The 17,084-nt window shown below is 46.1% G+C and overlaps 1 protein-coding gene across 10 annotated transcripts in view; it reads left to right on the forward strand.

Moving 5' to 3' along the window:
• Positions 1 to 17,084, forward strand: part of LOC137528712 (class I histocompatibility antigen, F10 alpha chain-like) — a 318,384-nt gene that overhangs the window by 242,242 nt on the left and 59,058 nt on the right. For 7 of the 10 annotated variants that reach the window (XM_068250216.1, XM_068250211.1, XM_068250212.1 and 4 more), the window contains exons 3-4: positions 10,911 to 11,189; positions 14,963 to 15,238. In XM_068250216.1, the coding sequence (XP_068106317.1) occupies positions 10,911 to 11,189; positions 14,963 to 15,238 (555 nt within the window). The remainder of the gene's footprint in view (positions 1 to 10,910; positions 11,190 to 14,962; positions 15,239 to 17,084) is intronic. The other 3 variants (XM_068250217.1, XM_068250213.1, XM_068250223.1) reach the window with 2 other exon arrangements.

The following is a 17,084-nucleotide window of genomic DNA, read 5'->3' on the forward strand; positions in this document are numbered from 1 at the left end:
TTTTGAAAATGAAAGATCACAGACCAATTTTACCCCCTTCCATGTAGTATGAGAGCCATACTCTACACAGTCTATTCTATGGAGCTGAACTCCCCATCAGAAAAAAATCTTTGCAAGATGCTGTACACACAGATGCTGTACAGACACAAAAGATCTGTTCCTGCCAAAAATCCATTCCTGCAAATTGCATTCATAGTCTATGAGATCTGCAGATCATCATACACACCTTGTTTAAAGGGGAACTGAAGAGAGAGGTATATGGAGGCTGTCATGTTTATTTCCTTTTAGAAAATACCAGTTGCCTGGCAGCCCTGCTGATCCTCTGCCTCTACTATTAGCCATAGCCCCTGAACAAGCATGCAGCAGATCAGGTGTTTCAGTGGTTCAGACTTATAAGTCTGATCTGACAAGACTAGCTGCATGCTTGTTTCTGGTTTTAAGAGATACTACTGCAGAGAAATAGACCAGCAGGGCTGCCAGGCAACTGGTATTGATTAAAAGGAAATAAACATGACAGCCTCCATATACCTCTCTCTTCAGTTCCCCTTTAACTGACATTCATCTGCAGATCAGATAATCATCTGCAGATCTGAAAATCCATCCTGGTGGGCAGTAGCAGTGTTAGGAAGACTTGCCTAAGGTCTCCTACTGAATAGGTGCTGGCTTACTGAACACACAGAGCCAAAATTCGAACCCTGGTCTCCTGTGTCAGAGGCAGAGCCCGTAACCATTACACCATCCAGCCACTGCTTAAGGATTTGCAGCCAGGCATGGCCTTGCCTTTTGTGTTCAACAGTTGTCCAAAGAGAACCCCAGATAGCCAGGTAGATTCACCACACCACACAGTGAGACCTGGGTTCAATTCCCAGACATGGTATGTAAGCTGGCTTTTGAAATACTATAATTCTCTGGCAGATGAGACCCTCCGGGAGGAAGGGAGGAGGGGGAGAGCAGAGTAGGCCTGTAATTGAAAATTGACCTTAAAATAGGGGTTTATGTGAAATCTAGATTTTTGCCTGGGACTTTTGATGTGTATTTAACTCAATCATGTCTGCCTCCAGGTATTCGATCCCTTGAAACATGTTTATTTTACGCAACACTCTGGTTGCGTAAAATAAACGGGGGAAAAAGAACGTTACCAGCGTAGGTTAGAATGTTGTTTGACGGGAGAACGCCGTTTTTCGACCAGGAGTCGAGTTCTTCCCTAGCTATGCGCTATCTCCAGGAGAAGATCCCTGTGACTGTCCTGGACCAACTTATATAGTCCGAAGTGTCCCCTGGGGCATTTAATGTCCAGCCCCCAGGAACTAATGCAATCTCCTAGATTGTGACATCACAGAACGCTTGTCCTAGCCTTCCTGTGATATGCGAACTTTAAAGGGTTCCTGATTTAGCTTTTTGAAGGTTGCAGATTTCACCAGGTAAGATTGTATCCTAACAGACATCAAAATGCTTCTCTACTCCAGGTGAAAACTTGATTAAGGCTTCCTCAACATTATTTCCTAGCATATCAAAGCTTTCCTGTTTCAGTTTTTAAAGTCTGCAGAGATTTCAAAACCCCTTCCAGCTGGCTGTCATGTAAAATTTCAACCCTTCCTGTGTCAGCTTCCCCTGTCCCCAAGACTCTGGTAGTCTTGCTTTGTATAATGGGACAATGGCTGACTCCAGAGTTCAAAAGCCATGCCGACCAGCCTATTCTTCCTCAATTGGCATCTATTTAGCAGTAGACACCTCTTCCCCTGCTGGACAATGAGGGCAGAGGTAATGTACATCTACATACAGAATTACATTACCAGTGTCCATGAAGCTCACTGCCACTACCTTCAAAGCCAGACTGGCTGATATACACCTGTGATGCAGCTGAAAAATGAAAAATACGCTTCTGTGCTATACCATACGGTGGCTATATTCTGCATATTACCGTACATATCATCCTCACCCCAATATATCCTCACAGTATCTATCCTCCTTCTCCTACAAATTACTTTTTTAGATACCCCACAGTTTTATTTTATAATTAAATCTACACTCATCTAAAGGATTATTAGGAACACCAAACTAATACAGTGTTTGACCCCCTTTCGCCTTCAGAACTGCCTTAATTCTATGTGGCATTGATTCAATAAGGTGCTGAAAGCATTCTTTATAAATGTTGGCCCATATTGATAGGATAGCATCTTGCAGTTGGAGATTTGTGGGATGCACATCCAGGGCACGAAGCTCCCGTTCCATCACATCCCAAAGATGCTCTATTGGGCTGAGATCTGGTGACTTTGGGGGCCATTTTAGTATAGTGAACTCATTGTCACGTTCAAGAAACCAATTTGAAATGATTTGAGCTTTGTGACATGGTGCATTATCCTGCTGGAAGTAGCCATCAGAGGATGGGTATATGGTGGTCATGAAGGGATGGACATGGTCAGAAGCAATGCTCAGGTAGCCCTTGGCATTTAAACGATGCCCAATTGGCACTAAGGGGCCTAAAGTGTGCCAAGAAAACCTCCTCCACACCATTACACCACCACCACTAGCCTGCACAGTGGTAACAAGGCATGATGGATCCATGTTCTCATTCTGTTTACGCCAAATTCTGACTCTATCGAGACTCATCAGACCAGCCAACATTTTTCCAGTCTTCGACTGTCCAATTTTGGTGAGCTTGTGCAAATTGTAGCCACTTTTTCCTATTTGTAGTGGAGATGAGTGGTACCCAGTGGAGTCTTCTGCTGTTGTAGCCCATCCACCTCAAGGTTGTGTGTGTTGTGGCTTCACAGCATTCCTCGGTTGTAACGAGTGTTTATTTCAGTCAACGTTGCTCATCTATCAGCTTGAATCAGTCGGCCTATTCTCCTCTTACCTCTAGCATCAACAAGGCATTTTCGCCCACAGGACTGCTGCATACTGGATGTTTTTCCCTTTTCACACCTTTCTTTGTAAACCCTAGAAATGGTTGTGAGCGAAAATCCCAGTAACTGAGCAGATTGTGAAATACTCAGACCGGCCCGTCTGGCACCAACAACCATGCCACGCTCAAAATTGCTTAAATCACCTTTCTTTCCCATTCTGACTTTGTTTGGAGTTCAGGAGATTCTTGACCAGGACCACACCCCTAAAGGCATTCAAGCAACTGCCATGTGATTGGTTGATTAGATAATTGCATTAATGAGAAATTGAACAGGTGTTCCTAATAATCCTTTAGGTGAGTGTAGTTTTTATGTTTTTTTTTCTTTTTACTGTTTCATTGTCTCTGCTTAATGACACCGTTATTGAAGTATGCCAGAGCTCAAATCTATGAATTATTGACCCTTTTTATCACTTTCCTGCTGCTCTCAGACGCCATTTACTAACAGGAAAGTGTTTTATGGCTGTAATTGCTTATCAGTGAGTGTTATGCTATAGTCTGACCCAGTCCGACCCTGTCCCGACTCAGACAGAAACTGTAGCTGTCTAACCTATACTGTGGCACCTATAGCTGGCTAACCTATACTGTGGCACTTATCGCTGGCTTACCTATACTGGGGCAATTATAGCTGTCTAATCTATACTATGGCACCTATAGCTGGCTAACCTATACGGGGGGGGGGGGGGGTAACTATAGCTGGCTAACCTATATTGGGGTACTTTTAGCTGGCTAACCTATACTGGGGCAGCTATAGCTTGCTAACCTATACTATGGCACCTATCAGTGGCTTACCTATACTGGGGTACATATAGCTGGCTTACCTATAGTGCAGCACCTATAGCTGGCTTACCAATATTGGGGGCAACTATAGCTGGAAAACCTATACTGGGGCTTATACTCACCATTGGCAAGCTGATCCCTCGTCGTGTACCTCCAATAGCATCCCCAGTGTCTTTTTACATGTCCCTTGGTGGAATTGCTTCTCCCTTGGCGATAACATGTTCCCAGGCAATTGGTGTTGATGACACTAGGGTCACGCAGCATCATTAACATGTGGCGACAAACTTTTTTTTTTGTACTGAATTCAATAAAATAACCTGTATTGAATTCCAATATTAAAAAAAAATATATACTTGAAAATTATATGAAATTAATTGAACCACTTTTTGCACAGAAATCCTGGGGAAATTGAACGCCATAGAGGTTAAATCTACTTTTTTAAGTTTTTACTATTTTATTGTTTCTTCTCAATGACATAGTCATTAAAGTATAAAAAGGTGTCAGTAGTGCGCCTAATTAGTAATCAGCAGCTCGCCTAAATGGGGTGTCCCCAGAACCCCTAATGGATAGATGTATATATATAATAAATCCCTTTAAAAGATAGACCCCTCCAACCCGTAGCCAGCTTTGAGAAAGAAGGACGTTACCTTCGAAAGGCGTCAGCGATTGGCTAATCATCTAGTGACGTCACGACTATTGAGGAAGGAGGTGTGTCTCACTAACACACCACGGAGATCCGGGGAGCCGTTTCTGAAGCAGGCAAAGGGACGCTGTATCACCCGCGCTGGAGCCGGGCAAGCCAGCCCGACACCGCTGTTAATCCATCTTCAGTGGGTCTCAGACTCTCCTGTGTAGTCACCGGCCGGGACACACTGGATCGAGCGGCTCCGGATACCATCACTTTATCCTCCTGAGGGATCGTGAGTATTACCTTACGAAGATTCACCTTCATCACGGAAATTTCTGCCTCATATACTGCTTTTCCTTAATCGTTGCTAAGTGTGGAAATTTCCATTAGAGATACTTTACATCAACCTATATGGAATCTGCAAGGACTATTTACGTTGTACACACTGAAGATAATTCCAATTTAAATCAACTAGACTACCTATTAATTATGATACAATCTAATGGTTTGCTGCTATAATCTATGAATCTATATCTATTTTATATTTTTTGTATATTTTTTTACATATTTTTTTATACTAGTGCACTCACCAATTTTTTCCTACTGCAGTAGGTGTGTGGAGGTGATTGGTGCATGGATGTGTATGGCATTTGTTACATCTAATTGCTAGTGAATAGGGCTCATTGAGTTATTTTATTGTCAATTTTTCAACTGAGCGAATTACGATTAAATATTAATATTTTTATTATTTAGCGCTGCCTAAATTTATTATGTATAGTCATTAAAGTATGACAGAGCTAAAATCTATGAACTGTTGACCCTGTTATCTATTTCCTGTTCTCAATAGCCATTTTCTGCCAGGACATTCCTTATCAGTAAGGGTTACGCTATAGTCTGACCCGGTCCTGGCCCAGACAGAAAATGTCATTTGCATACTTGATGTTTAACTCTTTGAGGCAGAGAAAGAAAAAAAGGAACACAGCCTAGTTATTTGTGGGCTTGGCACTGTACATACACGTCTATCTCATCATGTCACAGGTCACCTCGGTTGTCCTTTAATGTTGTGCAGTGTGTGCTATGCACGCCTTACATAGCAGAGCAGTGTGCCTTCCTTAGTTACGTGCATTGCTTCCTTAGCAATGCGCATAACATTTACTATGGGTGGCCCTTCTCGATTGAATTATCGCTATCGTGATACTTCTCTCGCAGCCGCTACTGTGTTAATTTACGTTGTTATGTAAATTAATGCAGTAGCGGCCGTGAGTATGGGTGTGTGCAGGTGGGGCTGGGGACGGTAGTGGTATGTGCAGGTGGGGGGGTGAGGGCAGTAGTGGTGTGTGCTGGTGAAGTGAGGGCGCTAGTGGTATGTGCAGGTGGAGGTGAGGGCAGTAGTGATGTGTGCAAGTGGGGTGAGGGCAGTAGTGGTATGTTCAGGTGGGGGTGAGGGCACTAGTGGTATGTGCAAGTGGAGGTGAGGGCAGTAGTGATGTGTGCAAGTGGGGTGAGGGCAGTAGTGGTATGTTCAGGTGGGGGTGAGGGCACTAGTGGTATGTGCAGGTGAAGTGAGGGCAGTAGTGGTATGTGCAAGTGGGGTGAGGGCAGTAGTGGTATGTGCAGGTGGATAAAGGGCAGTAATGTTATGTACAGGTTGGGCTGAGGACATTAGTAGTATGTGCAGGTTGGGTGAGTACAGAAGTGGTATGTGCAGGTGGCGGTGAGGGCAGTAGTGGTAAGTGCAGATGGGGTTGAAGGGACCCTTTCAGCCAATAAATTGGGAGGTGGTGGAGGGAGGCAATTCATTGCTTAGTGTGGTGCCCTGCATGGTTGTAATCCAGCGCTGCACTCACTTCGCCTCCTGTGATTATAACTTACCTGGCTGCCCTATGTGAGTGGCCCAGTGCTACTAGCCTCTGCTCTCATAGCCTGTTTTTCTCTTCTTTTCCCATCAACGGGGGCACCACCAGCATACAAGCAAGGCAAGCCCCGCTTGGGGCCTCACACTACGGGGGGCCTCGCTCTCTGCTGGCAGCGGGCGTGCGGGTGGCATGTGCGTGCACCAGGCGGAGTGGCGGGGAGAGAGAATTTCCAACTTACCTTCCTCGATCCTGACAGCTTCTATCTACTTCCTGTCCTAGCGTCTGTCGCTATGGTAACCGCGCCCCCTGTGATGACGTAACCGCATGTCATCACAGGCGGAGCTCTTACCGATTTGCCGCCAGGAGATGCTAAGGCACGGAACACACTTGACTGTTTTCGTACGCGTTTTCTGCACAGAAAAACTGAAAACTCATGTAAATCAATGGGCTAGTTCACACTTAATATGTTGTTCACACGCAGCAAAAAAAACCTGACATTCTGCATGATGATTGCACATTTTGTCAGTTTTCTCTATCAATTACATCAGCTGCTGTGAAAAAATGTGCGCGTTTTCCTGCATAGAAACACACTTGGGGCTTGATTCACAAAGCGGTGCTAACTGTTAGCACGCCTGTGAAAACCCCCTTAGCACTTTTAAACGAGCTTTTCTCGCGTAAAACTTTACGCACGCACTGCACAGAGCGCAGGGCGCTCCGCGCGAAGTGCCCATTAAAGCCTATGGGACTTAGCGCGCGCATAGGACTTTGCGCGCGGTATTTAGCGCGCGATCTGATTGAGAAAACCGGTGCTAACCTACTTAGCACCCTGGTTAGCGCGTCTAAAGACTTTACACGTGCTAAGTAGGTTAGCACCGCTTTGTGAATCAAGCCCTTGGTGTGCAGAAAAAGTATGCAGAAAAAAGCGTGCAGAAAACTGAAAGACAGGTGTGTTCCCTAACTCAAGATAGAAGCTGCGTGCAGGGTGAAGGCAGGTAAGTGGAAACTTCTCTCCCCCTGCCGCTGCGCACACCCTCTTGGCTATAGGGAAGGGGGGGTCATCTACCTATCTAACCTATCTAACCTATACTGAGGGCATATACCTATCTAACCTATACTGAGGGCATACACCTATCTAACCTATACTAAGGGCATATACCTATCTAACCTATACTGAGGGCATATAGCTATCTAACTTATACTGGGGGACATATACCTATCTAACCTATACTGGGGGACTTATACCTATCTAACCTATACTGGGGGACTTATAACTATCTAACCTATACTGGGGGACTTATACCTATCTAACCTATACTGGAGGCATATACCGATCTAATCTATAGTGGGGGCATATACCAATCTAACCTATACTGGGGGACTTATACCTATCTAACCTATACTGGGGGACATATACCTATCTAACCTATACTGGTGGCATATACCTTTCTAACCTATACTGGGGGCATATACCTTTCTAACCTATACTGGGGCATATACCTATCTAACCTATACTGGGGGCATATACCGATCTAATCTATAGTGGGGGCATATACCGATTTAACCTTTACTGGGGGCATATACCAATTTAACCTTTACTGGGGGCATATACCTATCTAATCTATACTGGGGGCATATACCAATCAAACCTTTACTGGGGGCATATACCTATCTAATCTATACTGGGGGCATATACCAATCAAACCTTTACTGGGGGCATATACCTATCTAATCTATACTGGGGACATATACCAATCAAATCTATACTGGGGGCATATACCTATCTAACCTATACAGGGGGCATATACCTTTCTAACCTATACTGGGGGCATATACCAATCTAACCTATACTGGGGGCATATACCTATCTAACCTATACAGGGGGCATATACCTTTCTAACCTATACTGGGGGCATATACCAATTTAACCTTTACTGGGGGCATATACCTATCTAATCTATACTGGGGGCATATACCAATCAAACCTTTACTGGGGGCATATACCTATCTAATCTATACTGGGGGCATATACCAATCAAACCTTTACGGGGGGCATATACCTATCTAATCTATACTGGGGGCAATGTTGCGGCTGTAGGTCGCCTGCACAATTAAGGCCCAAAGAGGAGAGATCTGGTGCTGTTGGGATAGGAAGAGAAGAAGCTGTGGATAACAGACTATGGTGGGGCGATCTGTGTTGAAGATAAAAGAGCTTTACACTGGGGTACCTCAAGCAATCTCTAAATGATTAATATGGCCCCACCAAACTTGCCAAATACAGCTGCAGTGTCAGAGAGGCATAAGCTGGGAACGGGAACAGCTTGATAATTTTAGCACGGATTACCAGCATAGCACCAATGAAAAGGTAATAAAGAGATTGAAGAAGAGCCCCTCTGGTCTATGACCCCTGATACAGTTCCATGCTCTCCATTGCCTTTTGCTACACCACTGGGGGAGACAAGAAGTACTTGTAAACATGTTCTGTCAGGGCTGCAAGTGTGAAGTTGCTATGGCTTGCAGGCCTTTTGCCAGGGTGCCAGAACCCAGGGCCGGTTTAAGCAACAATGGGGCCCCAGGGCAAAATAAACCTCGGGGGGCCCCCCAACAGATACCCCGGAGCAAAAATTGGCATTAAAGGAAAACTTAAGTCAAAAAAAAAATGACATTTACTCACCTGGGGCATCCCTCAGCACCCCGAAGCTGGATGGTGCCCTCGCAGCCCCGCTCCGATCGTCCTGTCCCCGCCGGCGGCTACTTCCGGTTCGGCGACAGCCGCCGACAGGCTGGGAACGCGGCTGATTTTCCGCGTTCCCAGCCGCTGCTATCACCCTCTATGCTGCTATAGCGTATATATATACGCTATATAGCTATAGCAGCATAGAGGGTGATAGCAGCGGCTGGGAACGCGGAAAATCAGCCGCTTTCCCAGCCTGTCGGCGCCTGTCGCCGAACCGGAAGTAGCCGCCGGCGGGGACAGGACGATCGGAACGGGGCTGCGAGGGCACCATCCAGCTTCGGGGTGCTGAGGGATGCCCCAGGTGAGTAAATGTCATTTTTTTTTTTACTTAAGTTTTCCTTTAAGGGACCTTTTTTGCAGCTGGTATAGTCTGGGTTTGAAGCCCCAATCGGTCCACATTCTGGCTACCCCAGCCTGCATGGGGGACAAGGGGTTAAAAAGTTTCAGGAGTGGGGACCCCACATAATTTAAAAAAAAAAAATTCCCACACTCTAAACATAAAAAAAAATTGGGAAAATAGGAAAAAAATGCCAGGGATCTTCATACAGCCATATTGCGGCTGTATAGCGATCCCTGGCCAAAGCGCTGCGGCTGCGTATGGACCCCCTGGAAACCCCGTCAGGAAATGTATTGCTCTTGCTTTTGATACATGTAAAATTACACTACCGTTAGGTACTAAAAGTGACATTTACCGCATTTAAAAGTATACTTTTTTCCTTCGAAAATTTAAAATCGATTTTCTCAAAAACTATAAGGTCTTTTTGAAAAATTGTTTTTTCCTCTTATTCCCAATGATCTCCTTAACATATCCTGCAAATTTAGGGTTTCTAGCGTTTAAGGTGGATTTGCTATTAACCATTAAAGTTGGCTGGTTTTTAAATGTGTATTTTTTTTCCTTTGAAACTTTAAAATCGATTTTCTCAAAAACTATAAGGCCGATTTGAATTTTTTTTCCTCTTGTAGCCACTGGGGGCCCCTACAAGCTCTGGGGCCCTTGGGCAGCTGTCTCCTTTGCCTCTATGATAGCGCCAGCCCTGCCAGAACCCATTGCATTTGCTTAGGTCAGATCAAATCAAATATAGCTTTATTGGCATGATCAAGATTCATTCAGGTAAAAGCAGTGGGGATGGGGGACATGGGTGGGGTAGGGGTATAGTAGGTTAACAGTTTGCGGACATTTTTAGGGTTATAGTTAATTTATGCTCCTTAGTCTGTGGCATGCTGTGACATACTGTAGTGTACAGCTATGTCACGGTGGATTCCTCTACTAGTAGAATGTACAGTTTTCTCTTATTCTCTAATGTTTGAAAGTCTCAAGATAGTCCCATCAATTTCTTGAAGAAGGTCTCCCTGGTTGCGGTATATTTGGGGCAGTGCAGCAGGAAGTGGTTTTCATCCTTGAGGGTCTTCTGCTCTGAGTGTTGGCACAGTCTCTCCTCCCTGGGTTTGTATGTCTGTCTGTGTCTCCCAGACTCTATTTCCAGGTTGTGAGCACTCAATCTGTAGATGCTCAGGGTTTGCCTCTCTTGAGAGTTTAGGAGAATTTCCAGGTATGGGGCTATTTTATAATCTCTCTATAGGGACTGGTACATGTTTAGCTTTTGACTGTTTTATTTCACTCCTCCACTGACCTCCATTGGTCATTATGGTAGCTGCTACATAACTGAATAAAAATAAAAACTAAAAAACAGTCCTGCTCAGTGTCTGGCTGCTAGCAAATGGAAAGGACAAAATAAAATTGAAATAGTTGCTGAATTGCTGAATTGTGTTTCACTTGATTGGATGCTGAAATTGTAAAGCCAAGACAGTCAATCACTGGTAAGCACCACTGTCCATCAGTAAGGGGAGTATCCGTGAGTTCTCTGTCACCATTTTTGGTTGTAACTAGGATTGTGGAGGCTGTCTTAATGCCACAAATCACCAATGTTTTCACCCCTCCCCAGCAGCTCATAGCACACACACGACAACAAACACTCTGCTCCTGTGTAACATATTCTGTGCTGTCTGCAGGGATCCATTACTATCAGTCTGTATATGGCTGTGAGCTGAGAGATGATGGCAGCACTGCGGGGTATCAGCAGGTTGGATATGACGGCAGAGATTTCATGTATCTGGACACACAGAGCTGGCTGTGGATCCCGGCAATGCAGGAGGCTCAGCTCAGCACACAGAGATGGAACGACCCAGAGGAGAGAGTGGGGGAGAGAAACAAGAAATATCTGGAGACTGAATGCATTGATTGGCTGAAAAGACACATCAACAATGGGAGAAAAGATCTCGAGAGAAGAGGTGAGTGCAATATTACTCAAATTATACAATGTACAAAATCTATATATGCATCTTACACATTCACAAAACACTGATCACCTACAATGCTAACACCATTGACAGATGACATAAATAAAATCATCTGTTACAATGTAACTTGTTAAAAGGTGGGATATATTAGGCAGGAAAGTCAGTTCTTGAAGGTAATGGCTACAATTCACAAAGCATTACCGCATTCAGTAATGCAGAAAACAGCTGATTTTACCAAGCATTATGTAAAATGTCAATTCATGAAAGTTGTTACCGCATGGCAAGTAGAAATTACTGACCAGCGAGGTAAATTACTGACTTGTGAATACCTCAACACTTGTCAGTGAATGTCAATTCATGAAGATTAAAACATGCAGTAAAACCCAGTAACATGTCCTGCAATTACCTCCATTACACACACACACACCCCTCTCCATATATACGCACACACCCCTCTCCATATATACGCACACACCCCTCTCCATATATACGCACACACCCCTCTCCATATATACGCACACACCCCTCTCCATACATACGCACACACCCCTCTCCATATATACGCACACACCCCTCTCCATACATACGCACACACCCCTCTCCATATATACGCACACACCCCTCTCCATATATACGCACACACCCCTCTCCATACATACGCACACACCCCTCTCCATATATACGCACACACCCCTCTCCATATATACGCACACTCCCCTCTCCATATATACGCACACACCTCTCTCCATATATACGCACACACCCCTTTCCATATATACGCACACACCCCTCTCCATATATACGCACACACCCCTCTCCATATATACGCACACACCCCTTTCCATATATACGCACACACCCCTTTCCATATATACGCACACACCCCTCTCCATATATATACGCACACACCCCTCTCCATATATACGCACACACCCCTTTCCATATATACGCACACACCCTTTTCCATATATACGCACACACACCTCTCCATATATACGCACACACCCCTCTCCATACACACACCTACACACACACACTTCCCCATACACACACACTTCCCCATACACACACACTTCCCCATACACACACCTATACACACACACACTGCGGGAGAACTGCGGTGCTGAGGAAGACGGCAAGGGACACATCCATGCTTATAGGGTTGGAGGAAGTCCTGTGTAAGTAAAAAAAAAAAGTTTTTGCTCCACAAGAGGTACCCAAAATGCAGATAGTTTACATATTTTGGCTGATCAATGTGTACATGCAGAGAATGTCAATTAAGATGCTAATAATTCTGAGTTTGAGCAAACCCAAGCTTCGCTACAAAAAGTTAGATACTTATGGACCTAGAGACTCTGTAACAAAATATTCAGCCTTATTTCTTCTATCCTATAAGTTCCTATACCTGTTCTAATGTGCTCTGGAATACTGCAGCCTTTTCTAGTTGCACTGTCTCTGTAATATATCTTATCTTCTTTTCTTTGTCAAGCTTTGTCAACCCAGGGAGGAATGGGCTGCCTCTGTTGTAATCATGACGATTAACAAGGTTGCCCAAACTTTCGCATCCTACTGTATGAACACACACACATACACCACTTCCTGGTTAGCGGCCATGTTTTTGTGTTTGTAAACAGTACCCAAAACTGGCAAAATAAAAGCCAGGATTGCGGCGAAAATGGCAAAAGAGGGACCCAGGAGATCACAGTGACTACATTGGTATGTTTTTTTATTGTACAAATATCTTATTATACAAGCTCTCAATTAAGCCTTGTACACAGTTCTCAGTTGGTACTGCCTCTGCAGAGAATCTAGAGTATGTCCAAGGGCCCCCGATGTGTCGGCAAACGACTGGCCTGGCGGATCATCTCGGCTGAGTGCAGGCTGAGTGAATTGTTGTCCTTGACGCTCCAAGCTGTTCCATGACGCGTCTTGCATGGCGAAGCCTCCTACCCCTTCCATAGCAACAACATGTCTGTACAGTATTGGGCCCAGAACTGTCGCCCAAAGGATTATGTTCCAATGGCTGCACGGTTCTTACCGTTGTCAAAAAAGACTACCTGCCAGGAACCAGCCCCACGGCAAGCATGCAGAGACAGTTCTTGATGGGGGTTTTGACCAGATCGAGAGGAGGAGCAGCCTTATTCAAGCTAACCCAAAACTGTTGCACCTCAACCACACTCTGCCACCACTAGCATCGATCCACGAACAGTACTGATAGACGCTTCGACAATTCTCACTCTGCTGTTGAGCTTCTTGCACTCAGACTGGCGTTTTACGTGCTTTGGGTCAGCTTCAAGCTTTAGGCTAGGGTACAAGAACGCCACACACACACAATGCAATCACACACGGTAGCAATGGACATTACTCAGAAGACTAGCTTATTAAATAAAGATTTAATATTCCAAAAAAGTGGAACAGTGCAGAAAGAAATATATACAATGATATTTACAAAAAAACAAGACAAGTTGCTTATCAAACAAAAGGAAAACAAAAAACGAAAATCGATTTTTACCAGCACAAAGGTCTAAACTTTGTCGTGGAAGGACATGGGTTCTGATCCGGAAGCAGGGCCCTCTAGCTCAGCGCTACCTTCAGGAGAAGACGCTGTGTCCAGCGTCGGACAAGGCTCGCGGGAGCTCGGGATTCTGCCCGGTAGGCCTCCCTTTTAGTGGCCCCCGGAGGCCCCGAACACTGCAGGAGGGGGAACAGCACAGGATGGAGGAGCAGCGGCAGGCACAGAGCAGTCAGGAGGGGAGGCAGCCCCCCCCCCCCTCACCTGGGGGCCCCCCTTTCGCCCCTCTCCCCTCCAAGCTAGAATGCGCAGTGGGTGGCAGTGAGCGGGCATCAACATACAACTTACTACGTCTTCCTGGATGATCCTGCTCTGCCTGCCGCTGCTCTGGTCTGGTCTCCTCTGCTTTCCAATCACGCTCTCACTGTGCTTCCTGTGCAGAGCACACACAGCGCCTTCTTCTGTGCCCCCAGCAGCCCCTCACTGTGTTCTCTCTCCTGTCAGTGCAGAGCATACACAGCGCCCCCTTCTGTGTCCCCAGCAGACCCTCACTGTGTTCTCTCTCCTGTCAGTGCAGAGCACACACAGCGCCCCCTTCTGTGCCCCCAGTATATCCTCACTGTGTTCTCTCTCCTGTCAGTGCAGAGCACACACAGCGCCCCCTTCTGTGCCCCCAGCAGATCCTCACTGTGTTCTCTCTCCTGTCAGTGCAGAGCACACACAGCGCCCCCTTCTGTTCCCCCAGCAGCCCCTCACTGTGTTCTCTCTCTTGTCAGTGCAGAGCACACACAGCGCCCCCTTCTGTGCCCCCAGCAGCCCCTCACTGTGTTCTCTCTCCTGTCAGTGCAGAGCACACACAGCGCCCCCTTCTGTGCCCCCAGCAGATCCTCACTGTGTTCTCTCTCCTGTCAGTGCAGAGCACACACAGCATCCCCTTCTGTGCCCCCAGTATATCCTCACTGTGTTCTCTCTCCTGTCAGTGCAGAGCACACACAGCGCCCCCTTCTGTGCCCCCAGCAGCCCCTCACTGTGTTCTCTCTCCTGTCAGTGCAGAGCACACACAGCGCCCCCTTCTGTGCCTCCAGCAGATCCTCACTTTGTTCTCTCTCCTGTCAGTGCAGAGCACACACAGCGCCCCCTTCTGTTCCCCCAGCTGCATCTCACTGTGTTCTCTCTCCTCTCAGTGCAGAGCACACACAGCGCCCCCTTCTGTGTCCCCAGCAGCCCCTCACTGTGTTCTCTCTCCTGTCAGTGCGGCCGGAGGTGAAGGTGTGGGGCCGTCAGCAGCCAGACGGGGTGACAAGACTTCAGTGTCTGGCGTACGGGTTTCACCCCCGAGCTGTGGATGTGAAGTGGGTGAGGAATGGAGAGGACCATATTCCTTCAGATGAAGCCAGTCCCATCCTCCCCCATCCTGACGGCACCTATCAGACCAGAGTCAGCGTGGAAGTGCCAACAAGGGAGGGCGACACTTACTCCTGCCATGTGGACCACAGCAGCCTGGAGGAGCCCATCACTGTCACATGGGGTGAGTGTATGGAGAGCTATAGAAAGGATCAGTCACTGAAATCACTATCTGATTGTTCCTGCTACAAGAAACATTATATAGGGGGGTTATATATTACTGGTTGTCTCACGTTATTTCTCTTTCGTGTATTAACAAAATACTGAAGTGACCTGAAAAAAAACAGGTCACTTCACCTATGGAAAGGGAAGGCTATGAATCCCATAGAGCCTTCCCGGTCTTATCTCCTTCCTTCCCAATACCAGGGCCAGGCCCCAGTGAACCTCTTCAATCAGGTCGGTGGAATACGTCTTAGGCATTCCTCGGGCAGCCTTCGGAAGAAGTACTCATGTCCCTAAGTACATCGAAAGACAAGCGGATACGTACTGCACAGCGATGGCTCCCCTGAAACCACCACTGAAAACTCCTCCAACAAGCTTGACAAGCAGTGATATATTTACCTACTGCGATCCTTCGCAGGCACACTAGAGGCTCTTCGTTCGGGTTAAGACAGAAATTGCCAAACGCGATCGCATCCACTGTACTGCGCAGACGTGAGTCCTTTACGCCAGTGCAGTAGAGTGGATACGATCGGGCTCGGCTATTTCCGCCTAGCCCAAATGAATAGCCGCTAGAGCATCTGCGCTGGATCCCGGCAAGGTAAATATATCACCACTGTTCAAGCTTGTTGGGGGAGGTTTCAGGGGGAGCCAGCGCTGGATTCCTCCAAGCTTCCGAGGTCGGGGAAGCCTCTTTGGGCCCCTGAGGCTTCCTCTCTCCCGAGGTAAGTATCCCCCAGAGGTTTTTGTTTTCTGTTACAGGTTCTCTTTAAAGCAATGACCAAAAATGCAAAGGACATAAGTGACAGGGCTCAATGGAAAGCATGGACACATTCTGTAAGTTATATACAGTGGAGGAAATAATTATTTGACCCCTCACTGATTTTATAAGTTTGTCCAATGACAAAGAAATGAAAAGTCTCAGAACAGTATCATTTCAATGGTAGGTTTATTTTAACAGTGGCAGATAGCACATCAAAAGGAAAATCGAAAAACTAACCTTAAATACAAGATAGCAACTGATTTGCATTTCATTGAGTGAAATAAGTTTTTGAACCCTCTAACAATAAAAGACTTAATACTTAGTGGAAAAACCCTTGTTTGCAAGCACAGAGGTCAAACGTTTCTTGTAATTGATGACCAAGTTTGCACACATTTTAGGAGGAATGTTGGTCCACTCCTCTTTGCAGATCATCTCTAAATCCCTAAGGTTTCCAGGCTGTCTCTGTGCAACTCTGAGCTTGAGCTCCCTCCATAGGTTTTCTATTGGATTAAGGTCCGGAGACTGACTAGGCCACTCCATGACCTTAATGTGCTTCTTCTTGAGCCACTCCCTTGCCTTTGCTGTATGTTTTGGGTCATTGTCGTGCTGGAACACCCATTCACGACCCATTTTCAGTTTCCTGGCAGAGGGAAGGAGGTTGTCGTTCAGGATTTCACGATACATGGCTCCGTCCATTTTCCCGTTAATGCGATTAAGTTGTCCTGTGCCCTTAGCAGAAAAACACCTAAAAAGCAGAATGTTTCCACCCCCATGCTTGACGGTGGGGACGGTGTTTTGGGGGTCATAGGCAGCATTTTTCTTCCTCCAAACACAGCGAGTTGAGTTAATGCCAAAGAGCTCTATTTTGGTCTGATCAGACCACAGCACCTTCTCCCAGTCACTCACAGAATCATTCAGGTGTTCATTGGCAAACTTCAGACGGGCCTGCACATGTGCCTTCTTGAGCAGGGGGACCTTGCGAGCCCTGCAGGATTTTAATCCATTGCGGTGTAATGTGTTTCCAATGGTTTTCTTGGTGACTGTGGTC

The sequence above is a fragment of the Hyperolius riggenbachi genome, chromosome 8, assembly GCF_040937935.1.
Source record: "Hyperolius riggenbachi isolate aHypRig1 chromosome 8, aHypRig1.pri, whole genome shotgun sequence".
Taxonomy (NCBI): Eukaryota; Metazoa; Chordata; class Amphibia; order Anura; family Hyperoliidae; genus Hyperolius; species Hyperolius riggenbachi.